Here is a 23,466-nt window from a genome sequence, read left to right on the forward strand (position 1 = left end):
CATACCTGTATGAGTCTTCAGAGCTCGTATGTCTGCGTCTGTTCTCTTTGTCTCTTCAGCTGAACTGAAAGTAAAGTTACTATCCAGAATACTGTCTCCTGCTAGGACCTTAGAAAAACACCACCCTTCATTAGCATAAGATAAGAGCCTAGAGTAAACAAGCTATTTTGTTCAGCATTACACAGTAATACAAGCAGGTAAAACACAAGGAAAATGTGAAAAGTTGACATGTAAATTGAACTACATCTATATGAACATCAGGGTAAATAAGACAGTGAAAAAATTATGCACAAAACTTTATAGCAACATTTAGTGACAAAAGGACCTCAAAATATAGTAGGGAGTCAAAATGACTCCCTTCAGTAGTTCTTGGTAAATTTTGAAAAAAAACGCGCAAATTTTTCACCAAAATTATTTATTCTCACAAAATCTTTTTTCACATCATATTTGAGGAAAAGTCACAGAGTTTCAAGCCGGAATTCTGAAAAATGTAGTCACAGAAGAGAAATAAAAAACGAAAGGAGTCAAAATGACTCCATCAGTAGTTCTAGTGTTAAGGGGCAAGTGCATACAACTGTTTTACGAGTAAGACGCTGATGCACCCGCTGGAGGTTTTTATATGCAAAGCAGCTTCCACAGTTTTTTCAACTATAACCAGCAAAGAATGAACATGCTACTTCTAAGCACTTAAGTATTTTTCTTCTTTTAATGCTCTAGAGTTTGGAATCATGGTTTTGCAGTGCTTTTTCAGACAGGTTCCAGGTGGAATCTGCCTGTGCACATACCTCAACTAGGTAAAATTCACTAAGCTAGCAAAACAATAAAAAATAAAAAAGTGTCAACACAAAAATTTTATTTAAGAAACACAATTGAATGTGACAGTTCATAAAAGCAGGCAGAATTTCAGAATAGTTGTTGTGAAGTGACTGGTGGAAAACCCATTGTATCTCCTGGGTTTCTTTAACAAAAAGTGTTGAGAAAGAATACAGTAAGAGTCCTTGGTCATCTGTCTGATGCTTGTTTAGTACTTTTCTGAAGTCCATTTCACAAATTCACATAAAACTTTCATAAAATATACAACAAAACTGATGAGGCATCCAAAAAGTTCACAAAATGGTTGAAATCAGGAATGACCAGACTGAACTGCAACATTAGTATATAGCACGTGGATTTTTAGTGCTATAATAGGCCTCATTGGCAGCCACGTACGCCGTCTCTGGAAAGAAGTCTTCATGATATTCCGCAAGAAACCTGCAAAACAAAAGTCATATATTTGATTAAAAACTCAATACAAGTGTGGAAGGCGTTAATAAGCTACATACTAAGCACCGATTTTGAGGGACATGCACATACCTTAAAAAAAGTTCAAAGTGCTTGAGCAAAACTTTCAAGTTTTTCTCCGCAAAGAACATCTTTCCCATTATTTCAGGAAGTTTCACTAAACAAATAGAAAAACAAACAAGATTATATTTTTTTTTTGCACAACACTTGCATCTCTTTACTCCCATACCATTTCTAAACTTGATTTTCAAATCGCCAACATATTTTAGTGCGAACACCAAGAAATCAGTAAATCACATTTTTACTAAACGCATTACCTCCTCAGAGAGGACATTAAAATAGCCTGTCTAATAACATGGACAGAAATCTGTCCCAATATTAATATGACAGCTGCTTGTGAGCATGTGCAGTAGGAAGCTCCACTACTGCAACTTTAAAGGGTTTGTGCGGTACTTTATATTCCTGCCCCAATGTATCCGCCACCCCCCCCCCCCAGATCCCTAAGACTTCCTGTAAATACCTTCTGCTGTTGATAATGCCAGTGAGTGGCGCTATCACTGGCTGCTCACAGGCATCACGTGACCCCCGGCTGCAGCCGGCTCTGACATCCGCTGACGTCACGACAAGTCCACGCTGCAGCCGGGGGTCACGATCTTCCTGGTTCCAAGTGGATGCCAGGCTGTGGGCGGGGATACCCCCCCCCCCCCCCCGTGTCACACCCAGCATCCACCGCGTGCTCTCCCTCTCCCCATTCATTGGGAAAGCGCGCGGTGGATGCCGGGTGTGACGCAGGGGGGTAACCCCGCCCACAACCCAGCAGCCACCGCGGGGACCCCAGCGCTGAGTCACACCTCACTTGTCGTGACGTCGGCGCGGGGTCACGTGATGTCTGTGAGCGGCGCTATCAGCAACAGAAGGTATTTACAAAAAGTAAACGGACCTGGGGGGGTGGGGGGGATAATATAAAGTACAGCACAACCTCTTTAAGATTAGAGCTCTCCCCATGTCAAAAAAGCAAAATGTCAAACTGCACATGCTCACAGGCATCTCTCCTATTAATATTGTAGGACAGTTAACATAGTGATTACCTCAATAGATAAAACAAGTACAATTCAGTTATCTAGGTACTATTAATTTTTCTGCTCGTTGTGGCTATTGAAGCATTCCCTCTGTATAATAGATCTTTCTTACCAAACAAACGGAGCAAATGTTGTGACCCATAGACATAAGAAGGAGGTGGCGAATTGTCACTTTGAGGATAATTTTCTGGCATTAGTTTCCAGGACAACACCTACAGGCAGAAAATATATTACTTTATTAGATGCAAACAAATATGTATCCAACCGGCTCACATTCAAGAGAATCTGTCACCATATTTCCCAATATAAAGTACGGCCAACACCTTTATTGCCTCTTTTACAGCAGTCTAGGAAAATGTATACAAGTCCCCAACCCCCTCTACAGATCCAAATAAAATACCATTTATAATCTCTCCATATGGAGGGGTCTGGTCTGGTCTGATGTTACATCACAATGCATTAGCTCAGCCATGAATTCTAGGTATGGGCAGCAGTTGATTGTCAGGTACATAGACCCACTATACACTGCAGTCTCAGCATTTATTCTGCTTCAACTTTAGCCTGTTTCAACTGTCTCCTGCTTGAGACAGATTTCTCCTAGTCGGCTCTTAGAGAGCTGCATCTCAGAAATATCAGAGATTCTGCATACAGCACATGCAGGCTAATCAGACTTGTACAACTTTCCTATCTGTAAGGGATCTTTCACACATCCGGATACTTCCGGTTCCGGAGATATCCGTGTGGCAACCGTGTGCCGCATCAGGATCACACGTACCGGCGCTTGGGAATCAGCGGTACAGTCAGCTCTGTTCCCAAGCGCTGGGTGCTGAAAGCTGCCCTCATCATTGTCCCCTGATCAGCACCAGCAGGGGACCATGATGAGAGTAGTAGTCTGCTCCTGCTGTCTCCAACTGTAAAAAGAATAAAATAAAAAATCCTTATACTCAGCTCTCCTAGGTGTCCCTGCTGTAATCCATGCGACTGCTCGCGCCGAGGAGCCGGTTAGAATGACTCATTCCTTATACTCAGCTCTCCTAGGTGTCCCTGCTGTAATCCATGCGACCGCTCGCGCCGAGGAGCCGGTTAGAATGACTCATTCCTTATACTCAGCTCTCCTAGGTGTCCCTGCTGTAATCCATGCGACTGCTCGCGCCGAGGAGCCGGTTAGAATGACTCATTCCTTATACTCAGCTCTCCTAGGTGTCCCTGCTGTAATCCATGCGACTGCTCGCGCCGAGGAGCCGGTTAGAATGACTCATGCAGTGAGCGAGCCTGGCATTCAGCACCCGGCACTTGGGAACAGCGCTAACTGCACAATGATTCCCAGGCACCGGTACATGTAATATGGATAACACACGGATGTAATTAGTGTGTCATCAGTGTGGGACGTTTGTGGCCCGTGCAGAGGGTAAAAAACGGACATGTCAGCGTGTTTTGCCCACGGAAACACACTGACGTGCACAGATCCATTCATTTGAATGGGTCTATATGTCAGGGTCTCCAGTATGTGTGGAAACTAAAACCACAGATACCGGACACACCGACGTGTGAAAGAGTCCTAACACACATCATCCCATGAGGACCGGGTCACGATTGGGGAACTGTATGCAACTGCTGGACAGCTGCATAAAAATTAGTGACATAATGCGTCTTACTATGCATTACCCCCCCCCCCCCCAATAATTCAAATATACACATGGCATGGTCAAGAATACTGAAATAAAGTGATATTAATTAGGAGACAAGTGTTAGCCACTTTAACATTGCAGTTTGTTACCTCATTGAGTTCATTGTTTCGACGACCTTCTAGCCCAGAAAACACAGAACTTCCCTCTTTGCTGGGAGTTAAAGTAATGGGTGAGGATGAGCCACTATGAACCGGTGTTTCTGGAAAGAAAGGAAAAATATAAAATGTTTCAAATACAGGAAAACAAACTCCAAAAATGTGAGGCAAATCTTTTGTGATCTTTCATAATTGATAAAATGAACATATTTGGGGGCCTGTAAGGCCACATGCACACGTTCAGTATTTTAAATCAGTATCTGTAAGCTAAAACCATAAGTGGAACAGTCAGAGGAAAAGTATAATAGAAACACGTCACCACTTTTGTACTTCTCACCCACTCCTGGTTTTGGCTTACAAAATACGGAGATAAAAAAAACCCCTCAAATACTCAGGGTGCACGTGGCTTAACTTTATTAAGGCCCTTACCTTTTTTTTACCTTAGGTCATCAAAATTCAAGTTTCCATAGATTTTAACACCATAGGAAATAAAATTACTACAGGCTAGAGCGCTGTACACAAGTTCATAAAAAGTTACGCCATCTTAGACAATATTTTGCAGAGATTTAAAACTCCTCAGACTTTCTGCTCTGTGTCACAGCATTTTATACCATTGGGCAGTGAAGAAAAAAATAATTACATTTTTACCACCAAAATTTTGTTTTAACCCCAGGTTTTACATTTTCACACTGGGAAATGGGTTCAAATAGCCTACTGAATTTGTCCCACAATTTCTGCTAAATGTAGAAATACCCCATGTGTGGCTGTGCAGTCTCTCTTAGCGACACGGCAAAACGCAGAAGGGACATAGCGCTATTTGCCTCATGGAGCACCATTTGCCTGTGTGCAGATTTTCCTAGAATATTTTGCAGACTCCATATAAAGAGCCCTCAAGTGCTAGGAGAGCAGAATCCCCCTCAAGTGACCCCATTTTACAAATTATACGCCTGCCAAACGTGTACGCCAAATGTGGCTTAGGCACACTGTGGGGCTCAGAAGGGAGGGGGAAATTTGGATTTGGGAGCGCAGAATTTGCTGAATTTCTTTTGGGGGGCAAGGTGACATTTCATTTTTGTGCTACTCATAACATGGAAGCTCCTAAATTTCTGTTGACAGATGACGGAACCGAGTGGGGACTTTTTTTGCAGATTGAGTTTAAGCCTTTATTGGAAACATTTACATAATATTTTGGATCACATTTATCCTGCGCTCTGCGCTGAGCCCTTATATCAGGGTTTCCATCTAAATCGCCGAGTGACGCAATTCAGATGAAATCACTATAATGGGGCAGCAGAGTTACGCTGGACTATGTATGGCCTCAGTTCAGAGGTGTTCTTCTTTTCAGAAGTGCACCAAACTGTGGCCGACGGCATTTTTAAGCACGCCTAAAAAGACGGACAGCACTGGATCACAGGCCAGACTGCATCCACAGTGCCTCTATCTGCCTCATAGGGAATATTCTGCCGGGGATTCCTTCTGAATCACGCATTTCATAAATTTACACGGAGACCCCAGTGGGAGGCAGAATGATTTTTATTTTTTTAGCCATTTCTCATACGGTATAAGTGAATTGACAACTTTATTCTTTGGATCGGTGTGATTACAGCGATACCAGATTTATTTTGGGTTTTTAGGTTTGACTGCTGTCACATACTAGAAGACGCTTTTTATTGCAAAAACTAGTTTTTGCATCGCTATATTTTGAGAGCTATAACCGGGTTGTTCCGGACGCAGAGATACCAAATGTGTACTTTTTTTTTTTTTTTTTTTTTTTACATAAAAATGTGTATTATTTATTATATTAATATTTTTACTTTTTTTTTCCCCTCTCTACTTAGTCCTTCTATGGGACTTTAAGTTTTTCCCCAGGTATAAATACTGAAAGCATCTTAGACCATGCTTTGAGCATGGTTTCAAAAGCTTTAACTCCCTTGGTGACCCGGGAGGCATCTTTACGACCCCGGGTCACCATGGCAAAGATTGAGCCCCCACGATGACGTCGCAGGGGCGCCGATCTGAAGGCAGAGGGAGCTCCCATCCCTCTGCCTGCCTCCTGAATGTTGCGATCGTGCTCAGAGCATTAAGGAGGTTAACAGACAGACAGAGGCAGCACTGACACTGCTCCTGGTTGCTAGTTCAGAAGCTCAGTCACTGGCAGCGCCGAGCTCCTGCTGTGATCGGGCAGGAGATGCTGATATTTCAGCAACTCCTGCGCGATCGTGAAGTGATAAGTCAGATTGACTGATAAATCCCAGCAATCTGGGTGTGGGGACCGACTGCATGATCCCCGCACCTCTTCCCCTGCTGCTCAGCTGTGATTGACACCGGTCGGCACTGAACTGTAACTGTGTAAACATGCAGTGACAGTTAAAATGCATGATGGACATAGCACGGCAAGAAGCAGGAACAGACACCCGCTCATGATGTGCTATGTTAGTCATTGAACGTAAAGGGGTTAAAGCACCACTAAAACTTTTTTTTTTCTTTTTTTTATTTCAGATCTGGAGCAGTTCTACCAATCCAAGTTTCCTGACCCTAGTCTTCTACTTACCAGCCGCTGTCTTCAGCTCTTCCAGACACCACAACTTCTGACTGACCAGAAGTCAGAGGTAATTGTCACAAGCTCCCAATGCAAGTCTATAAGAGCCTCATTCTGGCTCTCAGACTTGCATCGAGTTGTGTCTTGCAAATTGCCCAGCAAATACTAGAGCGATTCAGCAGGTCACAAACTGCTGGAGACTGCCTGGAGCAGTGCAGAAAAAGAAAAAAATGAATTCAGAGGCTGGTAAGTTTAAGATTAGTGGTGCTACTAATCTAAGCTCTATACTCCTAAAATGCTGCAATAAAGAGAAAAAAAACCAAACAAACGCTGGACTGGTGTCTTGAACAGGTGTAAGAAAATGCATTTGGACTGATTGCCCATGGGAGATCACCTACTCTTCTCTAAGTGAAGAAATAGCTTTGGCATTGAAGTTGGGGTCTCTGGATGCCGTCGTTTGGGCTGGGGAGAAGCGCTACTCTCAGACATCCTATCACAGCTTGTACTGTGTCGGGTTGAGCGCCTCAACGATAAGATGTCCGGCTCTGTTCTCCGTCTCTTCGGAGTGATTGAATCGCCAGTGGTGGGCTGGCTATCTATGGATTGCGGTGTTGGTGGGTTCAAAAGTGGTGGACTAGGAGATACTTCCTCTTGGTTTCTAAATAAAAAAATACAAAAAAGTTCTTCCGTTAAAAAAAAAATAAAAATTAAAGTGAATGATACAAAAAAAATAAAAAATAAATAAATTACTTAAAATAAACCATACCTATTTCCAATAGATGTAACTTCTCTGATCGGAAGGAAGAATTTAGAGGAGATCACCTTCTTATATTGTGCTTGCTCATACGGATAGAGGAGTATCAGTGGGAGAGTGAAGTCAAATGTAATTCTTAAGCCATCCACCATTTCTTTGCACAATTCCACACTAAAAAAAAAAAAAAAAAAAATTCTATAGCCAAAACGCACCGAGTATTCTACACAGATTTCTAACATTAACAGTATATTCCATTTCTTACCCACTCTCTAAAAAGTAATTTCCCTCTAAACCTAGTAACTGGTTTAATTACTGCAGACAAACATTGGCAAAAACCTGCGAAGAGTCTACCTTCTATACAATGGTTTTAATTCGGAGGGTCTGAGCAAGAACTGTCCCTTTTAGTTTTTGGTACAGGATTGTCCTGCTGTATAACCCACTTGGGTTTTATGCCACAAATTGATTGGCAGACAGACATTATCCTTTAGGATTTGTTGATTTTTTTGGATTCTTTAATAGCTAAGGGGAAATGTTTTCATTTAGGGCAAGGCAGAGTTGAGCAGCATTTTTCCTTCAATTAAATTTAAAAACAGCCAAGTGTGTGGATTTAACTTTGTCTAATATAGAAGATGGCATTTTTTTTTTATATATTTCTCACAGCACTAATATTCACATTTCCCAAAATGATAATTTATTAGTCTGCAGATGTACTATTCTAGTAAACAATATCATACATGTGAGATTATAGCCTTTAAGGCTGAGTGTCCACTATGCGTTTTTCAAGCGTTTTTGCAGCGGAATTTCCACAGTAAAAACGCTTAAAAACCGCTTGGTAATACGTGCCCCATGGTCCCCAATGATAATCCGCATGTGCTGTGCACATGCTGCAGAAATTTCCGCTGAGGATTATCATTGCGGAAAAATACACAGCATGTCCATTAATTTTGTGGACACGCAGCGTAATTGCCGCCATTGACTTGAATTGAATCGCTTAATAAAAGCATGACTACATATGCACATGCCGATATTAAGAGATTCAATGTGCGGATGGTACCCAGGTCTGGAGATGATGAGACTCCTCCAGACTCTGGTACCATGGTACCTGTAAAAAAAAATGTAAAATAAAAAATAAAGATTATACTTACCTTCCGATGGCCCCCGGTCTCCTCAGCGATGCGTCCGGTGTGTTGGGCGGCTCACGATGGTCTAAAAGGACCTTCCATGACGTCATTTAGTCATGTGACCGGTCAAGCGACCGCTGGCGTCGGCGGTCGCATGACCTGTCACATGACTAAATGACGTCATGAAAGGTCCTTTCACACCACTGCGAGCCGTACAAGAGACCGGACGCAGGGGAGAAAAGACTGGGGGCCATCGGAAGGTAAGTAATCTTTATTTGTTATCATTCTTATTCTTTTTTTTTTTTTTTTTTTTTTTAACTATTACTTGGTCACACTATATAAATCCATGCCGGTTGCATGGATTTATATAGTGTGACCAAGTTGTCAAGCACTTTCCAAGTGATGCTAAAATCGCTTGATAACCCGCATGCGGAAATGCATGCAAAAACGCTTGACAAACGATTCTACCTGGCAGGAAAAACGCATGTAAAATCCGCATGCCTTTTTCCTGCCAGGGAGATGCGGAAAAAATATGCAGTATTTCTGCATCGTGGGCACTTAGCCTAAGGGTTTTGTCTCTGGATGACTATTTTAAAAAATATTTCTAACAGCAGTCTCGCATCACCCAACTTCAAAGCTGGTGGTGAGTCAAGTATTTCCCCCCACAGCTACCACTGCAAATTAAAAAGGGAACCAGGCAGCTTCCCCAAACTGCCACAATGTATTTAATGCCGTCTTATCTTTCTAACAGGTGCCGATGATGCCGGGGTGCATACACCTGGTTTAGAACATATTGTCATGTAAGCAAAAAATTTGTAGTGGGAAGCAATACCACTCTTAGAAATCAGGGAACACAATATTATTAGTAGAAAGATTATTATTATTTTTTTTTTTGAATATGCAATAATCAATAGCAAGGCTGGTTAGGAAAGATAAAGATAGCAATAAATACATGGCAGTGTTTTTGGTGTGCTGGGGAAGCAATTTGGTTCCCGTTAAAAGGTTATTCTTCATCGTCTCTTGAGCAGCTCAGAGCATGTCAGTCTCTTTACTTCCTGGTTTCTGGTTAGGCTGCTATTCCTCCTTGAGTGACAGTTCTGACAAGTAGCAGATGTAGTAATAGAAATTAAAGCTCAGCACAGGTTCTGTTGTAACATTCAGCTTCCAGTGGTTTGTTCCAAGTCTACATTATTATCACTGTACTTGCGCAGAACAGAGCATATGAATAAGAATAAGTCTCAGGAAAGTGAGAGCCATGATTAGGAAATCTGCTGTGGGTGCAACTGATTGTCATGGGGAGGGGATGAGATTTTGCAAGATTTAAAAACCAAACGAATTTCTCAGCCAATTAACTCCTGTCCTGGAATTTAACTACTGCGCATACTCGAGTCGGTGCAGGCATTAGTGCTTGAGCTCATTGGAAACCAGCTATACATACTATAAAATAAAAGCTCACTGCAGGAGAACCATAGCAGATAGAAAAAGCAAGTGAATTGCAAACTTGCTTATTTCATGCCAACTAAAACAATTTAATAACGTGAATACCCCTGTAAAATGTAGATAGGTGGCTGACCACACAATATACAGATGTCAAAAATGCATGTTTTAATTATTTTAAACACACTGCTGATCAAATAAACATATTGCAATATCTTACTTTTTCTCAGGTGGAACATAGTGTACATTCATGTTGACATTTGACGTGGTCTGATGATGCCTAAATCTTTCGTTTGCTGAAAACGCTGCGTTTATGGCAAAGTGTTTAACGTACGATTCAAGAATAGTAATTATGTTGGTCTGACAAGGAAGTTTCACAAGCTATGGGAGAAAAAGATTTCGTTTAACAGTTTTCTATAATGTAATTTATGTAATAAGTAAAAAAAAATTATGTTCTAGAGTAGATATATGTAAACAATATAAGGGAATGCTCCCAATATAATGTAGAACATCCTGGTTCCCCACAAAACAGAACATACACACTGCACATCTCTCCCGAACAGATACCTAAAAACACTGCAAAGGAGACAACGCCGGAAGACAAATCTGCAAGCAGGAGAGTTAAGGATTAACCTTCAGATATGCCCCCTTCAGTAATAACAATGGTTTTGTAGCTGAACCATACGATTAATTTATAGCTATGGCAAAAAAAAAAAAAAATTAAAAAAGGTAACCTGTCCACTGCCCTAGTCCATCATTTCTACTGTCTAACAATACCCCAATACCTCCACAACAGTCACAGTATATCATGTGGCTCTTGCAATAATTTATCACATCTCGTCTACACTCGCCTCTCACAGCAGCGCTATTCCAGCGATGTTGGTGCCGATGTTCCCAGACCGTGACATGACATTGTTGTGTCACGTGCTCATTGCAATCTTAACATTTTGTCAGTGTGGATGTCTGTCAGAATATTGATTATCTGCTCATTGCATGCAGTGGGCACTCAGACAGTTGTCACTCTCTGGGAATGGCGGCGCTGGCATTGCTGGGATTGCGCTGCTGTGGGAGGGCAGTATAGACTATTTTATATGGGCTCCTCAATTAAGCTATGGTTGTCCAATAGTTGACAAGTCCTTTAACCCCTTAAGGACCCTGGAATTTTCCGTTTTTTTGCATTTTCGTTTCTTGCTCCCCTTGTTCCCAGAGCCATAGCGTTTTTATTTTTTGGTCAATATAGCCGTGTGAGGGCTTATTTTTTGCGGGACAAGTTGTACTTTTGAACGACATTACTGGTTTTACCATATCGTGTACGGGAAAAAAATTCCAAGTGCGGTGAAATTGCAAAAAAAGTGCAATACCACAGATTTTTTTTTTTTTTTTTTACCACGTTCACTGAATGCCAAAACTGACCTGCCATTCTTATTCTCTAGGTCACTACGAGTTCGTAGATACCAAACATGTATAGGTTCTTTTTTATTTAAGTAGTGAAAAAAAAATCCAAAGTTTGCTAAAAAAAACAAAACCAAAAAAAAAACAAAACAATGGCGCCATTTTCCATGACCCGTAGAGTCTCCATTTTTCGGGATCTGGGGCCGGGTGAGGGCTTATTTTTTGTGCGCCGTGCTGAAGTTTTTATTGATACCATTTTGGGGCAGATGTGATGTTTTGATCACCCGTTATTGCATTTTATTGCAATGTTGCGGAGACCAAAAAAAGGAATTCTGGCATTTACAATTTTTTTTCTCTTTACACCGTTTACCGATCGGATTAATTATTTTTTTATATTTATAGATCGGGCGATTCTGAACGGGGCGATACCCAATGTGTATGTGTTTTTTTTTTTATTAATTTATTTTGAATGGGGCGAAAGGGGGGTGATTTAAACTTTTATATTTTTTAAAAAACTTTTTTTTTTATTTTTTTTTTTTACACTTTTTGCTTGCTTCTATAGTCTCTATAGGAGACTAGAAGCAGCAACTGTCCGATCGCCTCTGCTACATAGAGGTGATAAGCAGATCACCCCTATGTAGCAGAAATGCTCCTGTGTTATGAGCACCGACCACTAGGTGGCGCACATAGCGATCAGTACATGACAACCACTGGGGTCCCAGGGCTGTCATGCCCACCCATCAGTAACCCGCGATCACGTGACGGGGTCACCGATGGGTGGGGTAAGTGACGAGCTTCAAGCACGGAATTGTTAAATGAAGCTGTCAGATTGACAGCGGCATTTAACATGTTAACAGCCGCAGGTGGATCAGCTGATATGTGCCCGGTTCAGTGTGGGCTCAGCGCCGGAGCCCGCGCTGAACAGGGGGTGACAGCCTGGTGCGTACTATTACGCCCCAGGCTGTAAAGGAGTTCAAATGTGCTGCCTCATGCGTAGAACAGTTACCCTGGGTCACCAGTGCGGTACAGCATCCCAACCTTGTCACCCTTACAAGCAAAGCCACTCTTCGATTGATCACACCCCAACCTGAGACGTCAGCACAGGAGACTGACATCCCACACATGCTCTTCCAGGTCCAGACACAGGATACTTGCATCATGCAGTGAGCCTCACCAAGTTTACTGCACACAATCTGTCCCGTGCCAGTCCAGAGATCGCCAATGCTGCTCACTATCATGACATTGCATGACATACAGCATTTCAGAAATGTCTGCTCTGATGTCAGAATGTGGAGTGATCAATCAAGAGAGAATGGGCGGTTACAAAGAATGACTGACTATGCTGAACCACCCAATGGCTCTGGATAGAAGATTTTAGACAAAAGGAGGCAAAGTTTCAATTTATAACTATGACAAAACGACAAAGCGTACAGCTTAGCCATGAAAACCGTTGTTATCATTCAATTGACTCCATGAGCATTTCATGAAATTAATAGCCGACTTACTGATGTCAGGTTTCCTTTAAAAGGAATCTGTCAGAAGGTTTTTGCTATGTAATCTGAAGACAGCAAGCTGTAGGGGTTAAAACACAGATTTCAGCAATGCCTCTTATCAAGCTCCTTGGTTTTGTTTACTTACACTGATTGTTTTAGCACCAGGAGCTTATTATTGCTGTGACTAGCTGGTCATGTGAGCCCTGGCCACTCCTCTTCCTGTGATAAGCAGCTCACGGTCTATGGACATTGTATATATAGAGCCTAGTGTGGGCGGGGTTACTTTCTCAGCTCTGTTTCATTGCGAAATCTAAAAGCTCTGATTGTGTCAGAACTGCTGCACCCAGTAATCTAAGAGATACATTGTTGGAGTCAGGGTCTCTTTGCCTACATCAGTCGGCTGTCAGATGAGGTAGCAAAAACCTGCTGGCAGGATTTCCTTTAAGATGGAGTACATTTCTGCTAGAGTTTATGTGGCATAGATTATAGCAAATTCAATGGCACTGAGGATGGGCACACCCCCTATAAAGCCTCAAAAAAAAAAAAAAACCCAAAATTGGCCAGCCCCAACCTAACTTTAGGGTTCAAATGCAGATGACATGCAGCATAGATGTTATCTGCTTGGGAGGCATGGCAGAATCTGTAGAGGAAATAGCCATACCAACCATGAGATTTTAAAAACACTGTAGATTTCTTACATATTGTAAGAGAATTTTCTATATGATATCATCAGTGTTAAGCAAACAGCTCTGGGACAGTAACATTACCGTGGTGTTTACACAGTGAGTGACAATACCAGAACTAAGCTGACAAACAATGAGAGACCATACCCGTTTCCGCTTGTTTATATAATAACAATCTTCTTCCAGCTTCTTTTTTAGAATTTCAGGTATTTCTATCACAATGTTTTTTTCTTCCATATCTCGTTTTGAGAGAATCTCTTGTTCTTCTTTCTAGAGGAGAATAAAATAATGTAGAACATTCAAAAACAAGAATAAATGAAAGCTGACAATGTAAGATTCCTAAATAGTGTATGGCCACTTAGGCTAGGTTTACATTCATACGGCGAAAAAGACGATTCAGACTGAACCACTGACGGAAGTCGTTGGGTCACTTTGCATTGCCCATCTTTAATTGGCAACAAATTAACTGTAGCAAGTTTCGCTTTTTATATAAATAAGGGCCATTATATGACTATAGTTTATGGTGTTCAAGCTATGAGCAGTTTGAAACTTTAAATTCCTATGAAAATTATCCAATATTAAAGGAATTGTCTGAGCTTAAGCTACAAATCTGCAGTCATTGTGTGAATCACATCGTGCGCACTGAGGATTCTCCGACATCCAGCAGCGGTCATGTGACCACAAGTATGTGATATGTACACACCTGGTCACATTCCGACTAGACCGTTTCCAGGCTTGCTCAATGCGCTCTCAAGGCCGCTCTCAAGCCTGGATACAGTCTAGTCGGAATGTGGCCAAAGCATGCATATCGTATATGCGGTCACGCGCCCAAAGCTCCCGGCGCTGGAGAATCCTCACAGCACACATGATGTGATCATTCACAAGTTTGCAGCCACAGAGTGTCTGCAGACTTGTAGCTTAAAAGGGGTATTCCCATCTCCAAGATCCTATCCCAATATGTAGTAGGTGTAATAATATTAGAAAATACCTCCAATTAGAAATTTAGTGTCATTTTTCTGAAATGCCTAGTTTTTCCTCATGTGAAGGCATTGCAGGACCTTCGTTATCCATGGTTTCGACCACTGATATAGTGACAGTTAGATAGCTAGTGGTCGTAACCATAGATACCTAAGGTCCTGCAATGGCTGCACATGAGGAAAGACATAGCCAATCAGAAGAACTATACTACATTTCTAATTAGAGTTATTTAGGCAGCACGGTGGCTCAGTGGTTAGCACTGAAGCCTTGCAGCACTGGGGTCCTGGGTTCAAATCCCACCAAGGACAACATCTGCAAGGAGTTTGTATGTTCTCCCCGTGTTCGAGTGGGTTTCTTTCCACACTCCAAAGACATAATGATAGGGAATGTAGATTGTGAGCCCTAATGGAGACAGTGCCCATAATGGCTGTAAATTGTCTGAATTGTAAAGTGCTGCGGAATATGTTGGCGCTATATAAACAAAAAGATTATTATTTGCTAACATTATAACTACTACATGTTAGGATAGGATCTTGGAGATGGGAATACCCATTTAAGCCCAGACTATTCCTTTAATAACACTTTTTTTTTTTTTCTAAAGCTGGAGTCGGAGTTACTACACAGCCGGTTTCCTTGCATCCCTTGGCATTTGTTTACATGTCGGCCATGAACTAGACTTACCATTTCTGCCTTTTCTTCAAAATCACTTTCCTCGCTTTTTATTTCCTCATCCGTTCCCTCCTCGCTGTCCTCTGATGAACTGCTCAGTGCTATCGGATAAATACAGTGTGGCGGGTTACCGCAAGTGTGTTTGTGTTCTACATACTTTCATCTTTTAGCACGGCACAAGAGAACAAACATTTACATCTCCGCACTCAAGAAGTGGTTTACTTTCAGCATAAACTATCACCAAAATAGCACAAGGATGAGAAGAACGGCGCAGATGATAGATTTAGATCTGTAGCACAGAAAACACACAAGATAAGTTACAACTTGTAAGTGCGTGTCACACGATTGCTTCATCCACAACAACCTATGACCTCCATTTTTTGGCTCTAGACACCCCAACGCTGCATTCTTGTATTCATTGTTAGGCTAAACTTATGTTAGGTCCTTCTCCAACATACAGCTGAAACTTGTTACAATGTATCACTCAATGCAAATGTCTGCAAGCTAAAAACTAGGATCACAAATCTGTGCTCTCCTTCTCTCCACCATCTTACATTGTAACATACCCCAGCCGTGTGACGGTAGGTTTCCGGAAATGATCAAGACACCACAAGAAAGAAAGCGATTAAAGGCAATCAGAACTTCCTATATACACCAAAATGGTATCAATAAAAAAAGAAAAAAATTAAGTGTTATGGGTCTCAGTAAATGAGACAACCTATTTTTTGCTCTACACATTTTTACCCGTTCCTAACATGGCCAATTTCAGTTTGAGTTTGTTTTTTCCTCCCAGAGCCATAACAAATTTATTTTTCTGTATTTGTGAATTATTTTGATAGATCGGACTTTTCTGAACACTGGGATACCGTGTGTATTTAATATATTTATTTTTAATTAGATAAGTAGGGGATGATTTGACATGTTTTTATTTTTCATATCTTAAAACTTTTTTTTACTTTTCATTGTACTTGTTAGTCCCCTTAGGGGACTTGAAGTTGTGATCTTCTGATTGCTTGTGCTATATACAGCAATACCACAGTATTGTTGCACATAGCAAAAATCAGTCTCCTTTGAAGACCGGCCACAGACTAATGGCAAGCACAGACGTCTTCAATAGACCCCCGGGCTGGCATAGCAACCCAACAGTGACCGGCAATCACATCACGGGCATGCTAATTGTCGCATTGAATAACATGGCCCCCCTGTCGACACATTGTTAATGCTTCTGACCGCAGCATTAACAAGGTTAAGCGCTGGTAGAGCTTAGCGCTACCCGCATTTGTTGGAGGCAGGTCCTGGCTATAACAGCCAATACCTGCAGGGTATGGGGCGAGCTCACCCCATGAGCCCACTACCAACTTGCGCCGTACATGTACGCCGGATGTCGGTAAGTGGTTAAACCTTTATGGCATTACTTAAAAATATATAAATATCACAAAAGACACAAACTATGCAAGTTTGCCATCTCTAACAATACAGACAAGAATCATTACCTAGTGATTTTTTCAGCATAAAGAACTCTGTAAAAACAAAACCCAAAAACACAATTGTGGAACTCAGCAATTACATTACATCACACCTGGAAATTTTATTGATTTCCATTACATCACAAGGTAAAATGGATAAGATAAGGTCATTCAAAAGTACAACTGGTCCCACAGAATACAAGCAGTCTTATCTTGTATTTTGAAGAAAAAAAAAAAAATAAATAAATTTTTGTGGCTCTCGGAAAAAACTAAAGCGCAAAACATGTGACCTAACCAATTTGACATATGAAATGACACTTACAGTGATCATCATTGTCCTCCTTATCGTTAGTCGGAAGACTTTTTAAAACAGAGTCGACCCCAGGCAAGCGACACCGTCTCTTCTGTCTTCCTTTCCTTCTCCTGAAAGCACAGAAGCCAATGCAGTATATAGCATATATTGCTTAGTACTATCATGGAGTCAGAAGACCGCAGACTACTTCTAAGAACAGCACAGCATAGTGATGGGACGCTCACACTTACTGATCATGGAATACTTATAGGTTACTGGCCATTCCGGGCCAGTTCTGCCTCGGCCTAGCTTACTCCTTCCATTGCAGGATAGCACAAGCTCATTTTATCAAATGCAGGTTTTTACAAGTATGAGAGAATAATCAGATAAACTGCAACCAATACCAAACTCCTACTAGTAGACAGATTCACATATACTAATATTAGTGTATTAGTTATACAGACAAGCATGGAGAAGACCCCCAGACATTAGTAGAAGGTTAACAAATAGTTCCCATTAAACACAGTAAAATAAGAGAAGGAGAAGTAAGAAACAAGAGAAATCTAGGGTATGTAAATGTAGCAGCAGTAGGTGTCTACCTAGAGAGGTTCCTTACATGCGGGCCACGGCTTTCCTTGCCAGTTTTCTTTGCAATCGCCTGTTTTCATCAGTATCACGGAGAACATGGTCTTCTGCTGCCCATCTATCCCAGCTAAAAGGTATCAGAAATAGATCAAACAAGTACATACATTACAATTACACAATAATGTGGCAAGACCTTTAATAAGCCATTCTTAAAGGGTTTTGTCCTGTACCATTTTAACCACACGCTGTGGGCCTATAAATTCTACCTGGCACAGAGCAGTCATTGATGGCAATTCAACTGCTCCATATCAACAGTGCAGCTCTTCCTCTTCTGGGCTGCTCTGTCGATGGGACGTGATTGCTGATGTCATGCTGATTGACATCTGGCTTCCCGCAGTTAAGCAGCAGGGAGCCAGCTGTCAATCAGCATACCATCTGTAGTCTCACCCAGTCAAAAAGATCAGGGCAGAAGAGAAGCCACTGCTTCTGTCGACATGACGTTTGACTGCTCCGTGCTAGCAGAGATTTGTGCCAGGCACAGACAGGTAGGAAGGAACTACCTGCCTATTTTGTTTATTTTACATTTAGCAATTAGACAAGTACTTGAAGAAATTCCTTAAAAAGGAAATGTCAATAAGAACAAGTTCAGAAATAGCTTTAATTAGCTAACACCACATTTTCTATAGAAGAGGCAATCATAGTAATAGATAAAAATGGCCGCTGTCTTGTTACACCAACAGAAATCTGAGAAAATGGACAGGTCAAGTAGGAAGCTCAGCCCCTTTTGTCTAGGAAGAGGTGTTCCAGGTAGGTATTTTATTCAATATCTCCTGTATTAGCTTAGGAGGCTGTTCACACTGCTGTCCATCTGATCTAATTACTGGCGATACCAGGGGTGCTGGAGTAAGAAGAGGCTGCTCACACTGCTGTCCATCCTGTCTATCTGATCTAATCCTCTTTTATCCAGCGTCATGCACTTATGCATACTACAATACAAAGCTCCTTCTGACAGCCGCCATACTGCATAATATGTTACTTACCTTCTATTCCAACCATTAAAATGGATCAGATACTCGGGATTTTTTCTACCTTTGTCATCTTTACTGACAAGAACATCAACAACCTACAAAAAAAGGGAAGGAAGCCATGAATAAAAGGTAGAAAGCAATTTATACAGAAAAATAAAACTGTGCAGAGAGGGCTGCCACTCAGTGCCAGGGAATGCTTACCACTGTAGCTTACTGCGTTCTGAGTGGTGACTGATGCCGCACCCTATGACTGAAAGCTGGTGGAATACAGTTCATTCCCTCCTTGTAGCCGGGCTCTCAATTTTGAGGCCGAGCAGCTTTAGAACACTATTAATCCAATATCTGCAGGTTAATTGCATTTGGAGACATGACAGATTCCCTTTAAAGTCTATAAAAGCCCCAGCGGCCAGTGTGAAAGTTAGCAAGTTTTCTATATATTCTTTTTTAATACAGATTGTGATATGGGAAAAAAAAAAAAAAAAAACACATGTAACAAAAGCTTGATTTAACCATGAGGTCATTATCTGATGATGGCTTTGCTTTAGAACAGTGGTGGCGAACCTTGGCACACAAGTCAGAGGGGGCAATCAGAGTCTTCTCTGGGCACGCGCGTCGTCGCCCCGCACTCCATCATCCAGGGGCGTAATGATAGAGTCACACTCTCTGCGACCGCTGACACTAATGTACTGTGACCCATCACCGAGGCGCGCAGGTGCGGACCCATCACCGAGGCGCGCAGGTGCGGACCCATCACCGAGGCGCGCAGGTGCGGACCCATCACCGAGGCGCGCAGGTGAGGACCCATCACCGAGGCGCGCAGGTGAGGACCCATCACCGAGGCGCGCAGGTGAGGACCCATCACCGAGGCGCGCAGGTGAGGACCCATCACCGAGGCGCGCAGGTGAGGACCCATCACCGAGGCGCGCAGGTGAGGACCCATCACCGAGGCGCGCAGGTGAGGACCCATCACCGAGGCGCGCAGGTGAGGACCCATCACCGAGGCGCGCAGGTGAGGACCCATCACCGAGGCGCGCAGGTGCGGACCCATCACCGAGGCGCGCAGGTGAGGACCCATCACCGAGGAGCGCAGGTGAGGACCCATCACCGAGGAGCGCAGGTGAGGACCCATCACCGAGGAGCGCAGGTGAGGACCCATCACCGAGGAGCGCAGGTGAGGACCCATCACCGAGGAGCGCAGGTGAGGACCCATCACCGAGGAGCGCAGGTGAGGACCCATCACCGAGGAGCGCAGGTGAGGACCCATCACCAAGGCGCGCAGGTACAGCCTGCCCTCCTCACATAGCAGTCACCCAAGAGCAGCAGAGCAGGTTTCCATGGCAACGTAACTCTCCAACCTGCCTGCTTGCTCCAGGTAACAGCAGCCTGGCCGCCTGCACAGGTTGTGCCATCGCTCTGCTCTGGGCGGCGCTCTCCCTCCCACACACACCCTGGTGATGACGTCACACCCCGCCATACATGCCCGGCTCACGCAGCAGGACGGTGACTGCAGCCGCACAGCACAGCGCCCCCACACAACTACGCGCACCTTGGCATCGTACAACACTTTCGCCTTGGTCGGGTCTGGCTCAAAGCAGAGAACTTTCTCCCCTTTTTGGAACTTAAATTTCATTCCCCGCGAGTTCATTTGTTCATCATGGCGAAAAGCAGGAAACGAAACTCCCGCAGCGGGCTGAGCGCTGCACAGAGCACGGGGGCAGAGGAAGACACCGCCATTCGGGGCCGGAGAAGCCACGCCTTCTCTAGCACTGCTAACCAACCGTAGAGGCACGATGGGATACTTGGAGCAATACAGCCAATTACACGCAAGTGGGGGAGGAGCCAGACCAGAATTGGCCTATCAGAATAAGGGGCGTGTCAGCAGGCAAAAACTGCGTCATGGCCACGTGATCACCGTGTTTTATAAATATTGTTTAACAAGGGCTGCTGTAGGCGCATGCGCGGCCATTACTACATGGAGGGTGCTGTGTGATTACATAACGAAATGCAATAGTGTGCTCCTGCTGCATCAGTGGTGATGACACTAGTGTATGTGAAGAGTTAAACGCATGCATTTTATTAGGGGTGTGTTCACATGGGAACTTCTAGAACAACTCACAAGTAGCACTGAATCTGGTGGAGCTCACTGCGATTTTATCTGCGATAAAGCTGTGGCTATTTGCATCATGAAGGACAGAATGGATGTGAAGTCTGCATCCTATTAATATACAGCTCTGTGCAGTGGAAAATAAGTGGTGAAATCCACAGCAAAAGCCGATCCCACCTACTGGCTGGCAGATGCACATTGAGAAAAAGCTGAGGTAGCCCCCCACTGATTACCAGCATCATTTCTGGAGGACTTCAGTAGTATGACCTGAAAGGGAGTATATCAACACAAAATGACTATCCAAACCTAGCACAGACGCTCGGTGCACCCTTGGCATGGTCAGACCACTGCAGCTTCCCCCACATACCTTTCGCATCCATCTCTGCCCTCTTCCTCTAGAAAGCTCTATGTTCACACAATCTAGAGATGGATGGAGAACATGTAAGTGGGAAGGTGCACTGAACTGTCTGGCCCGCATGTGCTTGGTTTGCACCGTCTTATGCTGATAGACTCTGGAGCCCCTGGCCTCCATTATGCAGACCTGTGTGTCTGTAGTTACAGAGCAGCCCTGGTCCTGCAGCTGGAGCCCCTTGTATTGTCCCTCATTTCTCCTAACCTTAATCCTGTTCTTATCTTTCTGCTAACGCTGCAGTCTCCAGATCTCTGACACTTATGGAACCAAATTATTGTTTCTTTATTGTCCCATGGAGACGTGATATTTTCGATACACTGAGGCCAATTCATTCCTTTTGTGCCTTTTTTCCTGCCTTAAAAATGGTTTTAATAGGGACTATTTCCACCTATTCAAGTTTACTTTACAGGTCTGATTCATTATTGCGTTTGTGGTTTCTTTTAACTTTTTTGTCTCCCCATTACAGTCACCACGAAAATCAAATTAAACCATTTATATATGTTTAAATAGGAGATTTAGCCCTTCTATTAAATCATACTTCTAGTATATACAGTATTTTATTGTGTTAAAAAAAATTTTATTAGACATGTAAAAAACTGTTCTCAGTGCACCCATGGTGTGGCCAAGGGCTCAGTGCACTGAATCCTAAAACCCTTCACACGGACACTGAACTCCTTCAGTCACCATGTTATAGAGCAGGGGGGGAGATAAGCTGATTCCTAATGCAATATTTGCACTCCAAAAATCAAATGGCGCTCTGCTTTCCAAGCCCTGCCGTGGCCCCAAACATTAGTTTTTGACCACATGAAGGGCATCAGTGATTGGGAGAAATTTCGTAACAAATTATGGTGTCAAATTTTTCCTCTTATTCTTGTGGAAATGTACACATTTGGGGCTAAAAGCTTTTACTGAAGAAAGAAAAAAAAAAGCATTTTTTTGTTTTCATATCCAAATATTATACAGCTTTGAAATATCTATGGGTACAAAATGGCCAACACACCCCTAATTGAATTCCTTGAGGGGTCTAGTTTCCAAGACTGGGTTTCTTGTGGGGGGTTTCTGCAGTTTTGGTACTTTGGGCTCTGCAGACAACATTGTGTCTGCAATCTAGACCAGCCAAACTTACTGAAATGGTGCCTCTCCCCTTCTGAGCCCTGTACAAACAGCAGGTTTTCACCACATTCAGGAGAAATAATGTAATCTGTCTTGGGTTTTTTTTTTTATTATTTTATTCATTCCATTCCCTTGGAACAAAAAATTGTTATTAAGTTTTAACCCTTCTAATATCCTACCAAAATAAGACATTTGACAATTCTTGTGTGGAGTGTCTGATTTACGCTAAGGCCATGAAATATTGTTACATTTCAAATATTTTCATTATAAAAAAAATACATACCACACGTCTCAGAATCACTGGGATATGTTGAAGCCTTCCACAGTCACTACCACATAAGACCACGTTCACACATTCAGTATTTGGTCAGTATTTTACATCAGTATTTGTAAGTCAAGGAGTGGAACAATCAGAGGAAAAGTATATTAGAAACACGTCACCACTTCTTTATTTATCACCCACTCCTGGTTTTAGCTTACACATACGGAGGTAAAATACTGACCAAATACTGAGTGTGTGCATGTGGTCTTAATTGACATCAAATTTGAACAAAAATGTTTGGTCATTAAGGTTAAAATGGGCTCCATCACTAAGGGGTTAGTAGAGCAACGTACTTGCTGATGATTGCTGCCATTATATTCATGTATATGGGAATGGGGGTTTTGTGGCATCCTGCCTGTACTCAGCGGCCTCCGCACACCACAATAGTGATTCGTTCCCCTCCTGTGTGTGGCGCTCACCATGCTCTCCTCAAACACATATAGTCATCTACAGGGATCAGGAATATTTAACTACTCACTCTTAGTAGTCAAATTACTGGACTTTGGCCTCCATCTATTTTCCTTCTATATCCAACGTTCGCAGTACTGCAGTATCCCAGATGCCCTATACCCCAAGCCCCTCTACCACACTCCCTATCTAATGCATGAGAGCACAGGCACACCCAGGTGTTTTATACATCACACAGTCCATCCTGGCCCTCCCACATGTCATTCTCATAGCAACGTACCATACAGCATTACAACAGCTTAGATAGTACTTCCCCAAATAATATACATGGTTCAGAATACAAAATTGGTTATATAAAATACCATCATGCAATCACAGTAAACTTTATGGCCCCGATTCATCAAGACCAGATGGGGGCATAATGGAGTCTGACGCTCCTGATTCATGAAGAGGTGCTCTCCTCTCCATGTATCTGGAGCATCTGAATAGTCACGTGCGCCTCTGTGTGCCAGAACTACTCCACTCAT

General features: G+C 42.7%; 1 protein-coding gene across 4 annotated transcripts; it reads right to left on the reverse strand.

Moving 5' to 3' along the window:
• Positions 1 to 398: 398 nt before the first annotated feature.
• MSL3 (MSL complex subunit 3) lies at positions 399 to 20,369 on the reverse strand. 4 transcript variants are annotated; one of them, XM_073664702.1, is made up of 13 exons: positions 20,127 to 20,369; positions 18,593 to 18,675; positions 17,584 to 17,679; positions 16,998 to 17,098; positions 15,222 to 15,310; positions 13,710 to 13,832; positions 10,215 to 10,375; positions 7,449 to 7,607; positions 7,081 to 7,340; positions 4,138 to 4,247; positions 2,473 to 2,572; positions 1,354 to 1,438; positions 399 to 1,251 (listed from the first exon to the last, which is right to left on the reverse strand). In XM_073664702.1, exons 1-13 carry the CDS (start codon positions 20,223 to 20,225, stop codon positions 1,152 to 1,154), a joined length of 1,566 nt encoding a protein of 521 aa, XP_073520803.1. In that variant the 5' UTR covers positions 20,226 to 20,369; the 3' UTR covers positions 399 to 1,151. The 4 variants fall into 4 exon arrangements, with proteins under 4 accessions (XP_073520803.1, XP_073520804.1, XP_073520805.1 ...); XM_073664703.1 differs by lacking the exon at positions 16,998 to 17,098 and having other exon boundaries at positions 20,127 to 20,283; XM_073664704.1 differs by lacking the exons at positions 16,998 to 17,098; positions 20,127 to 20,369 and adding an exon at positions 19,940 to 20,015.
• Between the last annotated feature and the right edge of the window lie 3,097 nt (positions 20,370 to 23,466).

This window comes from Phyllobates terribilis, unplaced genomic scaffold, assembly GCF_046119375.1.
Source record: "Phyllobates terribilis strain yellow unplaced genomic scaffold, ASM4611937v1 Scaffold_2__4_contigs__length_985480577, whole genome shotgun sequence".
In the NCBI taxonomy this organism is placed as follows: domain Eukaryota; kingdom Metazoa; phylum Chordata; class Amphibia; order Anura; family Dendrobatidae; genus Phyllobates; species Phyllobates terribilis.

Coding starts and splice junctions, on each gene's coding strand:
- MSL3 (XM_073664702.1), bottom strand. CDS start 20,225: ATGAACTCGCGGGGAATGAAATTTAAGTTCCAAAAAGGGGAGAAAGTT. Junction 7,608..10,214: donor TATGTTCCACCTGAGAAAAA/GTAAGATATTGC, acceptor TTTTTTTTTTAG/TGTGGAATTGTGCAAAGAAA. Junction 1,252..1,353: donor CACTTTGAACTTTTTTTAAG/GTATGTGCATGT, acceptor TTTGTTTTGCAG/GTTTCTTGCGGAATATCATG.